This window comes from Anolis carolinensis, chromosome 1, assembly GCF_035594765.1.
Source record: "Anolis carolinensis isolate JA03-04 chromosome 1, rAnoCar3.1.pri, whole genome shotgun sequence".
Lineage (NCBI taxonomy): Eukaryota > Metazoa > Chordata > Lepidosauria > Squamata > Dactyloidae > Anolis > Anolis carolinensis.
This window is the reverse complement of record NC_085841.1, coordinates 200,208,304-200,222,676: the sequence shown is the minus strand read 5'-3', so window position 1 is coordinate 200,222,676 and position 14,373 is coordinate 200,208,304. Positions and strand designations below refer to the sequence as shown.

The window sequence follows — 14,373 nt, the reverse complement described above, 5'->3', positions numbered from 1 at the left end:
AGCCTATGGGAATGACTCATAGTGATGCCTTTCAATCAGCAATTGCAACATGGGTTCATATTCATGGTCAACACAACATTCAGAATGTCGTATTTGGGAGATTCGTTCTAGGTCAGATAAGAAAACTGCTGTTTTCATTAATATCCTGTAAGGTGTCATTATTGTTTTTATGTGATTTAGGGTTTTTTTGTTGAATGTTCTCTACTGTCTAGTTGAATTGTTGATGTTTGCCTTTTATGTTGTGAGCCACCCTGAATCCACACAGGGAGATAGGGCGAGATAGAAATAAAGTTTTACTTATTTACTTACTGTGTCCCATTAAGTCTTTAAAACTTTTGAGTTTTCTGTGTCCTATATAAATTAGGAATGTAAGGACATGGCAAGCAATCAAAACTACATATCTGCAAAGTGCTTCCGAAGCCACTTTGTCCATGATCAGAATTTGAGTAGCTGATACAAAAGCAGAAATTTTATTTAAGAAACGTGTTTTGAAAAATGGTACCAATGCATCTGTTACAGTGAATTTTTCTACCTGAAAGTCACTCTTGGTATCAATGGGTGAAAAATAAGCCAAGCTCAGACAAAGCATTCAGCACTTCAAAGCTTTTCTTTATTTATACTCGGGCTTTTTAGCACTGCACATCTTGTGCAGTAACCTTTCCTTGAAGGCAAGTTCTTGCATCAGACGGAGAATACACAAGATCGAAAAACATCCCTACATCAACAAAGTCAAACAGTCACATTCCACAATCTCCTTAAGCTAACTTCCATCTAAACACTTGAAAACGATACTCCATAAATCAATGCTTTCGCCTAATTTTCCTGGTTTATACAAGGCTTCAATTGCAATCTGCACTCAGGAAATTTAGTTCTTGATTGTAAAGTGTTTCTGTGCACACATTACATATCAGGCACAAAAACTTATATAAAACTGGTTGAAATACAAAAATATGGTTATCACAAGAGTACCAAACAGAACAGAATTAAAACAATTTATCATTAATATCAAATTTATGTACATCACCTATCCAATGATTTTTTTAAAAAACTGAAGTGATGGCGGTAGTGTATGTTTAGAAAAAAAAAACCTTCAAAATTAACATAGTATTATCCTAACTTCAGTCTTGAAAGCAAAGAGTATGCAGGCTGTTCTAAACATCTTTATTACCCACAGGAGTTATTATAAATAATTCTTGCACGTTGAATGAATGGTTTATTGCACATTGTACAGCACATATACCACTGTTTGCAGAAAACAAAGATTCTATCCCTTCATTTTACAAGTACTGTAGTTTTAAAAGATCTTGGCCTCTATTGCCCAATACAAACAACTTCATGCTATGGAGTTTAACTGTTTATTTTGATAGATATGTGGAAGACCCACACACAGAACCAAAAGCATGCCTTGGGCTTTATGGCTGTTGCGACTGCTCAATATATGCATTGCTTCCTTAGTGGGCCCATTCTGCTTCCTAATCTTGTAGAGTCATTAAAAGTGTCAATTAAAATCTGATGCAGCACATTAGTGTTTTTCACTGCAGATGATAATAATAATAACAATAACAATAATAATAATACCATATGCAGCTGTCGCATATGCAGTCAAACATTCCTTCTGCTTTGCAGAATTAGGGTTTCCTGCCCTATGTTCAATTAAAGCTCAATTTACACGATGCTGTTTGCAATTAACTACCTTCAGCCCCAGAATTTTGCCAGATTTTTCAGTCTCTGTTTATGTTTAACTTTTTGGACTGAATTATGCCAGACGAACAGGATGAGAAGGCGGGGGGGGGGGGGGGGGGAGAGTGTAATGAATATGATTAAGCAATGTATTACTGGCAATCTTTGTAGCCTGAGGTGGATTCTAATCATACAAATATGAAGAACGGCATAGAAGCATATAGATTTGCAATACGCAGCATTGCAGAACAAAGAATAAACAAGGAAAGGCATGACAAAAATTGCACATTCGTAATATATATAGGTGTTGTCTGCTGAAAGCATATCAACTCAAAGTTGTCTTATGAAAACCAAACCAAGTGTCGGCAAATTACTTACGTCTTTTCAAAAGGGATTCCCAAAGCTGGTTCCCATTGGTCAAACACACCCTACCAAATCCTCTGCATTTCAGATAAAACTGCACCATGATGAAGAACTGTGTCCGTTTAAGAGAGAATGTGCGTGTATAATTAAGGAACAGCAACTTCAAGAAGCCTGTTGGTTTTCCGCTTGCAAGTGGGAATATTACCATTTTTCTGGTTGCCCCGCACAAACTTCACGCACACTTTGTCTTGCCTGAATTGCACGAGGAACCTAGGAAACACAAAATGGTTTATTTGGAGTTTATTTGAATCCACTTACTATTTAATAGTGAAAACCTCTCACTTTCCTTTCATCTTTATGTTCACAGTGCTTTTTCAGTGATGTACATTTTGTTTCTCATCCGGACCTCTTCAAATTTTATTAATTCTTCTTGGAGGAGGTTTCCATTCTCTCCTTGGTTCTTTGTACTGTCCATTTGGGGGTGGGGACAGAATTCCCAGCCACTCACAAATCATTTCTTTAAGAACTCTTGAATATTTCTCCCCACCCAATTATTTCCCATGGTGAGCATGTCAGAAACCAAGAAATTGGAAGCATTTTAGGAGACACAAGGTCTCCTCCCAGTATGTTGCATTTTAAGTGACATTTTCAACAGATTCAAATAGACTTCAGAAATATTTTTGCTTTAAACCAGAAACCATAAATTAAACAAACAGCAAAGCTACTGGAAAAAAGAACCTGCCCCTTTCAGACCTTCTGCCAAGTATTTATTTCCAGCTACCCACTTCAAGTCCCTGACAAGCCCTTAGCCTCTTGAGTTGTATTGGAACTAATTTCCTTCCCAACAACACAATACTTACCAATACCAAATGCCCTTGATAGCAGCTACTACCACCAACTCCACTTTAAGAACAAGTGATGCTAACTTATATTGTCTATATTTCCTGCCGTCAATTTAGTACCCTCTATATATCTTGAACTACAACTTCCTAACCACAGGCTATATTAGTTAGGGTTGTCAGGAATCAACTATGAAAACATCTAGAAGAGATCAGGTTGGAGAATGCTGATCTCTGCTTCATTCTTAAGCCTTTTATGTGAAATAGCAATACTATTATAGAATCATAGTGTTGGAAGAGACCTTGTGGGCCATCTAGTCCAACCCCATTCTGCCACAAAGCAGGACATCGCATTCAAAGCACCCCCGACAGATGGCCATCCAGCCTCTGCTCCAATTGATTAAGTCTGATTCTTCGTTCCTTTTGTGAATATATCAGGATTGAAGAATCAATGTCCCCTCCTAGATGTTGTTGGGATTCCAATCAGGCAGATTTGCTCTGCCAAAAAGAAAAATCCAATGATATCTAAGGCAGGCCGAAATATTACTGTGCACAGAGGTCTTGCTCAATTTGGAGATTAAGAGATCGCTCTCTCCTGCGAGACATACACACATCGACAGTTTGCAACACTAACAATTAAAGCAGGTCTGGACCATCATCATAATCTAGACTTGTTTGCATCAAGAGAAAGGGCTGCAGGGTAATATATAAAATTACTGAAGTTGCTTCACTTCATATAATTTTTTCTAAATGAATGAGGGATGTCTTATCTCCACTTTGCCTCTGGTACATATGAACTCCTAAGAATTTAAGTAGACTCACATAAACCTGTCACATGTGATGGCACATATATGAGGTGTAGGTGATTTCCTACATGGAACAATTTCTATGTGAAGTACTGTTGTTATGATTGAGCCTCATGGCTCTGTTACTGACAGACGTGGGCGTAAGACTCCTCGAGAGTCAGATACTCTCGAGGAGCGAGAGAGAAAAAGACTGCGAGACATATTTGCAGCACCATCTGACGAGGAGTCTTTCGAAGGGTTTACGGAGAGAATGGAGGAGGGGCTGGTTAGCTCAGAGGAGGATGAGATGGATTGGACTCGGGTAAGGGAGGAAGTGGGTGCCACTGGCCATGATGGGACAGAAGATGAATGGGGACCTTCAGGATTAGACCCATGGTTTAGCTGGAGGGATGGGACGGGATCCACAGCTGGAGATGCTGTTGGGCGTAGTCAGAGGTGTTCCAGCTCTGACGAGGAAAGTGATGAGGAAACGCCCGGGTTAAGGAGGACAGCTGACAGTGATGAAGATTTGTAACTGGCATAAAATGGGGCTTGAGAGCAATTGCAAATGGCGTTGGGCAAGGTAATCTGGGCAAACGCTTGGGATCCGTGTGTGTGTGGGACGCTTCCCTGAAGACTTGTGTGCTTTCCTGTGCTGTGACCTTGACCTTCCGTCGTCTTCTTGACGGACGCCATCTCCTGCTTTGAGAACTCGGACTGAACTGACCACGGCTTGTCTTCCCCCCTTCTTGGACTTGGAAAAACTACAAACGTCTGCTTCTGGCTTTGATCTACGGAACGGAACTGGTCTACTCAACTGCTACAATCCTTGGCTGATTTACTCGTGTTGGAGATCCTGTCTGCTGTGTGTGTGGGGGAGCGACGCAAGTTACTCTAAGCACAGTGTTGGCAGCAGAGAGGAATCTGCTGCCAATTAGTTGCATTCTTTGTATCTTTTGTTCCTTGGCTTTCGTTTCGTTTATACCCAGGCTGAAGCAAGCAGTTTGTTTTTACCCGGATTAAACTCCGGTTTAATCCGGTTTATCTTTTGAACATTTACTTTTGCCCCTTTTGCTCCTAAAGGCAAAAACTGCCTGGCCCTTGTGTTTTACGGGCATTTTTGAGTTCTGTAATCTAATAAACTCTGTTACTTTGAATCTTGTGGCGTTCTGTCCTTGACAGATTGCCCAACGCCCATAAAAAGTTTATTGCAGCAATAAACCCGTCAGGAAGACGATGGATGAGTTAAGGGCCAAAGTAGACCAATTGCAAACGGCTTTTACCGTTATCCAAACAGCTCAGGCTGTGAAAGGACATGTTTTGACTCCTGAACGCTTTGACGGAACCAGGTGCAAGTTGCCAACCTTTTTGGCACAAGTGGAGCTTTATTTTTCTCAGCTCAGTGCTCATGCTTTTCCTACAGACACTAGCAAGGTGGCCTTTATTTTGAGTTTGTTGACCGGTCCCGCAGGACAATGGGCCACTAATTTAATTTTGGGAAATGACCCAGTCAAGGACAATTTGAATAATTTCAAAAAGTTGTTAACTGATACTTTTGGGGATCCTCTCCGCACGGAGAACGCTGGGTGGGCTCTGTATCGGTTGAAACAGGGAAAGGGGACTGTTTTGGATTACTTAAATAAGTTTAACCTGTATCGCCACCAGCTGGATTGGGGGGAAAATGCATTCATGCTTTTATTTACTGCCGGGTTAAGTGATATGCTCCAGGATGAATTAGCACGCTTGGAGCCGGCTGAAAGCTGGGACGCCTTAGTAGCTAAGGTGCTGCGTTTAGACGCAAGGTTCGAGGCTCGTAAACACTCAAAAGCAATGTGTGCGCCACCCATGCATGTAACCAGGGCACCTGTGGTGATGGGGGAAGAGCCCATGGAGCTTGGGGTCTTTAAAAAGCTGTCTACAGAGGAAAAGAGCCGTAGGAGGCAGCTGGGCTTGTGTTTGTACTGTGGGAATGCTGGGCATTTTGCCAAAGATTGTAATGTGAAACCTTCCCAGCTTTCGGGAAAAGGCCAGCCCTAGTGCGACGTGAGTCCAACGCACTAGGGCTCCTCAAGCAGTCAACTGAGGGGAGGAAGCATGTTTTCGTACCCATTACATTATCTGTTGGGGGAAGGGAACTTGTTTCTACTTTGGCACTGCTGGACTCAGGGGCTACGGTCTCCTATGTAGATATTGAGTTTGCTAAGAAGCATGGCATTCCTAGAGTGCGCAAGGCATGCGACGTGTGGGTGGAAGGAGCAGATGGGAGACTGCTGGAGACTGGGGTGGTTAACCATGAAACCTCAGCAGTAACGTGGGAGGTGCAGGGAGTAACGGGAACGTTTGTGTGGGATATTACGAGCTTGCCTAGATATGATGTGATCCTGGGGATGGATTGGCTAGCTGTAGTAAACCCACAAGTAGATTGGGCAACACGTAAAGTGATCTTAAAGAGGCAGGATTGTTGCACTCTAAATGTTACTCATTCTGATATGGAGGGAGTGCCTGCTGAGTATGGGGAGTTCTCTGATGTATTTTGTAAAAGAGAAGCGGACAAATTACCACCGCACAGGCCATATGATTGCGCCATCAAGTTGGCAGAAGGTGCGAAACTGCCAGCAGGGAGGCTGTATGCCTTGACTGTACCGGAAAGGCAAGCTTTGCGGGAGTTTCTAGATGAAAATTTAGCCAAGGGGTTTATTCGCCCATCTAGTTCTCCAACTGCGGCACCGGTATTCTTTGTAGCCAAAAAGACTGGGGAACTTAGGTTGGTCTGCGATTATCGGATCCTAAACAAATACACCATTCGGGATAGGTACCCGCTGCCTTTAATCTCGGAATTGTTATCAAGGGTGCAAGGGGCTAAGGTCTTTACCAAGCTTGACCTGCGGGGGGCCTATAACTTAATCCGTATACGGGAAGGGGATGAATGGAAGACGGCATTTAACACGTGTTTCGGATGCCACGAGTTCCGAGTCATGCCTTTTGGGCTTTGTAATGCTCCTGCGGTATTCCAGAGGTTCATGAACGATGTGTTCAGGGACCTAATTGACCAATTTTTAGTGATTTATTTGGATGATATCTTGATTTTTTCTAAGGACGAGAAAGAACATCGTCAACATGTCAAGCAGGTTCTGCACCGACTGCGGGCTAATGGGCTTTTCGCCAAGGCTTCCAAGTGCGTCTTTCATGTGCCTGAAGTGGAGTTCCTAGGTCATGTAGTGTCAGGTAGGGAACTTAAAATGGACCCACATAAGGTTGACGCCGTCAACTCATGGCAGGAGCTGAAGACTAAGAAGGATGTACAAAGGTTCTTGGGTTTCGCTAATTACTACCGGGAGTTTATTCCGAATTTTGCAAAGCTCACGGTACCTTTGACGCAGCTTCTGCGCAAGAAACAGCCATTTGTGTGGGGGCGGGAAGCTCACGAGGCGTTTCTACAACTAAAGTCTAGTTTTCAATCGGACAACATACTAACCCATCCTGATGTTGACAGACCGTTCGTGGTAGAAGCGGACGCTTCTAGCTACGCGTTGGGGGCTGTATTGTCTCAGAAGGATTCCTCAGGGACCTTGCGTCCCTGTGGATTTTACTCGCGGCAACTAACACCCTTCGAGCAGAACTATACCATATGGGAGAAGGAGTTGTTGGCGATTAAGGTGGCGTTTGAGGTGTGGCGGCACTGGCTTGAAGGGGCACGGCACCAGATCGTGGTCAGATCTGATCACAAGAACTTAGAGCACTTGCAAACAGCAAAGAAGTTAAACCAGCGTCAAATCCGCTGGGCTTTGTTTTTCTCCAGGTTTAACTTCAAGGTGCAGTTCGTGGAGGGGAAGGCAAACTTGCGGGCCGATGCTTTATCCCGCAAGCCGGAATTTAAGACCAATGAGCAGGTAGTATGTCAGACCATCTTGCCTACTGCCTCTCTGTGTGTTGTAGATAATGAGCTTGGGTTACATGACCAGATCCTTGAGGCTCAGAAGGATGATGTGTGGACTCAGGAGCAACTGATGCTGCTCTCTGCAGGTAACCGTACCATACTGCCGCATCTCCAGGATCAAGACGGGGTATTGGTGCGTAGGGGGCAGGTTTACGTACCAGTAGGGACCCTCAGGTTGGAGGTGATTAGAGCCCACCATGACGAACCCATGGCTGGGCACTTTGGCAGGTTCAAGACCGTACAGCTTATCACCAGGAGCTACTGGTGGCCAAAGATGCGGCAAGACATTCTGCGCTTTTGTGACAGCTGCGCCGTTTGTCAGCAGAGTAAGACGCCTGTTGGGCGCCCTAGAGGGTTGTTATCGTCTTTACCTGTTCCGGAGAGGCCATGGCAAATCATTTCCATGGATTTTATTTCAGATTTGCCTAAGTCTGGGGGTTATACTTGTATTTGGGTGGTGGTGGATTTATTTAGTAAACTGGCTCATTTTATTCCTTGTTCAACCATTCCGGCGGCCCCTACGTTGGCCTTACTATTTACAAAGCACATCTATCGTTTGCACGGAGCACCCGAGGTGATTATTTCAGATAGGGCTCCGCAATTTGTGTCACGCTTTTGGAAACACTTCCATGAGTGTTTGGGGACTAAGTTAAACGTGTCTTCAGCTTTCCATCCGCAAACGGATGGACAGTCGGAACGGGTTAATGGGCTCTTAGAGCAGTATCTGCGTTGTTTTTGTTTAGATCAGCCCACGGCTTGGGTAAAGTGGTTACCGGTGGCGGAATTTGCTTACAACAATGCGGTGCACACGTCTAGTCAGCATACGCCATTTGAGCTAACTTATGGTTTTCATCCACGGGGAGGTGTGGCGCCGTCGACCAATGTGGTCTCTTCGGACCCTGTGTACCGCTCTTCGGAAATGGCTGCATTGCATGATGTTGCCCGTCGCTTACTGTTGGAAGCTAAGGCAACGCAGAAGACTCAGGCTGACCGCCACAGGCAGGCAGGGGAGGAGTTGGAAGAAGGGGATTTGGTGTGGTTATCTTCCAAACATATTAAACAGGCTGGGGGAAAGTTTGCGCCTCGGTATTTGGGTCCCTTTCCTATCGTTAAAAAGATTTCTTCTGTTGCGTTTCGTTTGCGTTTACCGTCTAGTTTAAAGGTCCATCCAGTCTTTCATCGTTCGCTGTTGAAACTTGATACCTCTAGTCGTCGTGGTGCTATAGCGGAGGGTATCACTGCCACTTCTCCGCCATCGGGGGAGGAGGCCTTTGTGAGAGGGGATAGTGTTATGATTGAGCCTCATGGCTCTGTTACTGACAGACGTGGGCGTAAGACTCCTCGAGAGTCAGATACTCTCGAGGAGCGAGAGAGAAAAAGACTGCGAGACATATTTGCAGCACCATCTGACGAGGAGTCTTTCGAAGGGTTTACGGAGAGAATGGAGGAGGGGCTGGTTAGCTCAGAGGAGGATGAGATGGATTGGACTCGGGTAAGGGAGGAAGTGGGTGCCACTGGCCATGATGGGACAGAAGATGAATGGGGACCTTCAGGATTAGACCCATGGTTTAGCTGGAGGGATGGGACGGGATCCACAGCTGGAGATGCTGTTGGGCGTAGTCAGAGGTGTTCCAGCTCTGACGAGGAAAGTGATGAGGAAACGCCCGGGTTAAGGAGGACAGCTGACAGTGATGAAGATTTGTAACTGGCATAAAATGGGGCTTGAGAGCAATTGCAAATGGCGTTGGGCAAGGTAATCTGGGCAAACGCTTGGGATCCGTGTGTGTGTGGGACGCTTCCCTGAAGACTTGTGTGCTTTCCTGTGCTGTGACCTTGACCTTCCGTCGTCTTCTTGACGGACGCCATCTCCTGCTTTGAGAACTCGGACTGAACTGACCACGGCTTGTCTTCCCCCCTTCTTGGACTTGGAAAAACTACAAACGTCTGCTTCTGGCTTTGATCTACGGAACGGAACTGGTCTACTCAACTGCTACAATCCTTGGCTGATTTACTCGTGTTGGAGATCCTGTCTGCTGTGTGTGTGGGGGAGCGACGCAAGTTACTCTAAGCACAGTGTTGGCAGCAGAGAGGAATCTGCTGCCAATTAGTTGCATTCTTTGTATCTTTTGTTCCTTGGCTTTCGTTTCGTTTATACCCAGGCTGAAGCAAGCAGTTTGTTTTTACCCGGATTAAACTCCGGTTTAATCCGGTTTATCTTTTGAACATTTACTTTTGCCCCTTTTGCTCCTAAAGGCAAAAACTGCCTGGCCCTTGTGTTTTACGGGCATTTTTGAGTTCTGTAATCTAATAAACTCTGTTACTTTGAATCTTGTGGCGTTCTGTCCTTGACAACTGTAGTTGGATTTCTGCAATGGAGTCTTTAGAAACTCAAAGGCCACAAAGCTATACTGTGCCCAATGTGCTAGATATGTATCAATTTTGGTCTTAATTAATCATCTTATACTACCTTGCATCTCTGGATGCAAAGGCAATTAACAGCTATCATTCTAGTTAATTGAATAAACTGTTTTATTATACAAAAAAATCAGCTTCCACCTCCGAACACTAACGTTTCAGAGTTTGCCAAAAGTAAGTCAACTAAAAAATCAGAAGTCTCCATTTCTTCCAGACCCTCCTTTAAGCAAGTAATTCACTAGCAATAAATTAGTGAGGAAGTAATGGAATGTGAAAAACTCCATTTTACAAGAACACACACTAAGTGAGTCAAGTTTTATCACCTTTTACTCAGAAAACTTGCTCATGCAGTGGAATCAATTACATTCCACACATTACTAGAGCCAGTAAAGTTGTCTAGATGAAGCTAAGTCTATGAGATTAAATTTCCAAAGACTGTATGCATTTGAAAATATAGACATAAATCTAACAGACAATAGAGCAGTGGTTCTCAAGGTGGGTCCCCAGGTGTTTTGGCCTACAACTCCCAGAAATCTTAGCCAGTTTACCAGCTGTTAGGATTTCTGGGAGTTGAAGGCCAAAACATCTGGGAACCCACCGGTTGAGAACCACTGCAGTAGAAGTACCTGAAATTCAAATCCCACTGTGATGTTACTAGCGGGTCAAGTGACAGGACCACCAGATAGATAAGTTCTGGAGATAGTTAACAGCCATGGCAACCAGTGGATCCTTAGATGTTTTCGCCTTCAACTCCCAGAAATCCTGGGTCCCCCTGGGGGAGAAGAGCGGCATATAAAATAAATAAATAAATAACACCTGGTAAACTAGCTGGGATTTCTGAAAGTTGTAGGCCAAAACACCTGGAGGTTCAGAACCACTGGTTAAGAGGTTGAGTAGGATAAGGGAATAATGAGTAGCAAGTAGTGCCTCTGTGAAAAACAGTCCTGGATTTAGGAGAAGTTTGAATTCTGCTGCTGGTTTACAATCCTACTTAGGGCCTTCTAGAGCTCCTTCTACACTGCCAAATAAAACCTGGATTATCTGCTTTGAACTGGATTATACAGCAGTGTAAGTAAAGGTAAAGGTTTCCCCTGACATTAAGTCCAGTCGTGTCAGACTCTGGGGGTTGGTGCTCATCTCCATTTCTAAGCCGAAGAGCCGGCGTTATCAGTAGACACCTCCAAGGTCATGTGGTAGGCGTGACTGCATGGAGCCCCGTTACCTTCTCGCCAGAGCGGTACCTATTGATCTACTCACATTTGTACGTTTTTGAACTGCTAGGTTGGCAGAAGCTAGAGCTAACAGTGGGCACTCACTCCGCTCCCCGGATTCAAACCTGTGACCTTTCAGTCTGCAAGTTCAGCAGCTCAGTGCTTTAACACACTGTGCCATACGGGGACTCATATAATCCAATTCAAAAAGATAAATGTGGAGTATCTGCTTTGAGAATCTGGATTATATGGCAGTGCAGAAGGGGTTTATATGTTGACACCCACACTTTGCCTTTTTACACAATTTTATGGATAGACTGCAGTGTTCCTATGTTTTCACTGGCTCCTTGTGGTAACGTTTTACTCAGTAGCAGTTGTGTTTTACAATTCTTATTATTATTCTTTGTTTTTATATTAGGTGTTACTGCTATGTTTTTAATCCTTTCATTTCAGGTTCCTTTCAGGATTGTTAATGGGAACTGCTTAAAATAGAGATAATTCAAAACATACTCATCAGAAATTTCGATGTCAAGCTTCTGCTTGGTTTGGCTAAGCGTAGTGCGATAAAGCTTTGTGGCCATTTCAATAAGATGATCACTGCTGAACAGGAAATCCCCTTTTCCAGCCGCTCCAGATCCCTGGTTCAGAAAAATACAGTCTCAGTTGAGAAAAGCAAATCCAAGGAAGCTGAACACATATGCACACTTAGATAGGAAGACAGATATTAAGAGTCCCTCTCTTGAATTCTGCAGCCGTTCCAGGTAAAAGATTGGCAACATTGGCTTTAAATGACAAAAACTATGTGTATAAACAAAGATTTTATACCCACCTCTTTGAGATGCACAGCAAAGAAACCATCATTCTGGGAGCTCATAGACACTTTGATGACGTCCCCCAGAGGCACCTCTGACTTGATCTGCCCTGACTTCTGATCAGCAACAAGAAGGTTGTTTTTTGTGAGCAAGAATATCCTAGCACTGCACTGAGGAAGAAAGAGAGGAATTATTTCTGGGATCCTTGAGAGGTTTATGTAAACCTCTTCAGGCTCACATAAACATTTGTAACCTTACTAACTAAAAAAGAGATAATACTATTCAACGAATACAGACTAGCTATGGACCTCCCCTGTCTGTACAATGGGACTAAATTTTCAGGAAAAAGGGTTGAGTATCTCTTATGTGAAATGTTTGGAAACAGAATTGTTTTAGATTTTTTGGGATTTTGGAATACCTGCATTTGCACAGGTGATGTATCTTGAAGATGGGACTCAACTCGAAATATGAAATCATTTTACGTCTCACGTACAGTTTATATAGATGGCCAGAAAGCAATTTTATACATACAATATTTGTAATAATTTTATGAATGTATGAGAATTTGTATACTTTGAATTATCCACAGACAAAAAGTGTCACTATCTCAGCCACCCATGTGGAGAATTTTGGAGTATTTCAGATTTTGAAATTTTGGATAAGAGTTGCTCAACTTGCATTATGATGAGCTAGGACTAAAGCCCCTTCTACATTGCCATATAAAATCCAGATTATATGCTTTGAACTGAATTATATGATAGTGTAGACTCATATAATCTAGTTCAAAACAGACAATATGGATTAACTGCTTTGATAATCTGGATTATATGGCAGTGTAGAAGGGGCCTGACTAACTGGCATACATGGTTTGCAACATTCTGTCATTCACAGGAAAAGTTATTGCAAACACAATGATATGCACAAAATGATTAAATACGTCACACCTAGCTAATCGGTCATACACTGAAAAGTCTGGCAAAATGTTTTCTCACATAGATACACACAGAAAAGAATCCAAAACAAATTACAAAATATACTACAGTTGAAGTGAATTGCATTACACATCAAGGTCTTACCCCTTTTTACATAAACATTTTACCTTTCCATTTGCTCTGTTGATTTTTTTGACTATTTCGGCAATAATAATTTTTTCCTCCACAGCATCTTTCAGTTTCTTATATTTGGGGTTCTTGCTGATTTCAAGGTAAGCCCCTTGGAAAGGCTGTCCAACACTTTAGGAGAAAAAAGAAGCAAGACAAACAAACCAAGGATGAGTGATACTCATAAAGGACAAAAGGAAAGATTTCTGGGAGATACTTTCACACAGATTTTGCATTTTATAGCCACTTGCTCACTTTGTCATCATGTTGGGAATGTAAGATTTAGCAATGTTGGAGAAGTTCTCCAAAGTCAAGTTTTTTCAAACAATGCCGGGGTTCATTGAGGTCTGCCTAAAAGGTGAGGCAATGTTTACAACTCCTTGAATTCTTCTTCTAAGCATGAGAAGAATTTCACACTCCCTGGAGCCCTTAGTTTTTGCCTAAGGAATACAATGGAGCCATATCAAACAATTGCCATTCAATGATGAGTATAAATAAAGGCAATGAAAGCCACAAAATCAAAAACAACCCCTTTGGCTTCATAGCATTTCCCCTCTACTGCCATAAACACAAACACTAGTTTCCTTCTGTTAGCTAGTATGGGGCTAGCTATTTCAGCCATAATAATTACAAGCAGTGGCCCCTACTTCTTCTTAGAATCAACCCTCAGATTCTTAAAAAAAAGAGGAGAGAAAGATGAGGAAGAAGAAGACAAGGAGAAAGAAAAAAGAGGAGGAAGAAGATTGGGTTGCTGTGAGTTTTCCAGGCTGTATGATCATGTTCCAGAAGCATTCTCTTCTGACGTTTTGCCCACATCTGTAGCAGGCATCCTCAGAGGTTGTGAGGTCTGCTGGAAACAAGTCAAGTGGGGTTTATATATGTGTTGAAAAGTCCAGGGTGGGAGAAAGAAATCTTTTCTGTTGCAGGCAAGTGTGAATGGTGCAATTGGCCACCTTGATTAGCACTGAATGGCCTTTCAGCTTCAAAGCCTGCCTTTCGACAACACATTGAAGATGATGTCTGAGGAATGGGTTATTTCCAAGCACAGCTTGAAAATGATATTATTTTAGTGATATTGATATTACCATAGCCATTAATTGTAATAAGTAATGCAGTGACAGCTAGCACTTTTGTTAATATAAAGGTAACATTTATACATTACTCACAAAACACATTTTAATGGTCATTTGGGAGAACTGTTGAACTTTTTTTTAATCTTTAAAGCGTTTTC

General features: G+C 42.8%; 1 protein-coding gene across 5 annotated transcripts in view; it reads right to left on the bottom strand.

Moving 5' to 3' along the window:
• Positions 1-588: 588 nt before the first annotated feature.
• myo1b (myosin IB) overlaps positions 589-14,373 on the bottom strand; it is a 147,819-nt gene continuing 134,034 nt past the window's right edge. For 4 of the 5 annotated variants that reach the window (XM_003217414.4, XM_016991464.2, XM_008104772.3 and 1 more), the window contains 4 exons: positions 13,142-13,274; positions 12,060-12,212; positions 11,741-11,868; positions 589-2,313 (listed from right to left, as the gene is read on the bottom strand). In XM_003217414.4, the coding sequence (XP_003217462.2) occupies positions 2,190-2,313; positions 11,741-11,868; positions 12,060-12,212; positions 13,142-13,274 (538 nt within the window). In that variant the 3' untranslated portion in view covers positions 589-2,189. Of the gene's footprint in view, positions 2,314-11,740; positions 11,869-12,059; positions 12,213-13,141; positions 13,275-14,373 lie in introns of those variants that run through there. The other variant, XM_062963884.1, reaches the window with a different exon arrangement.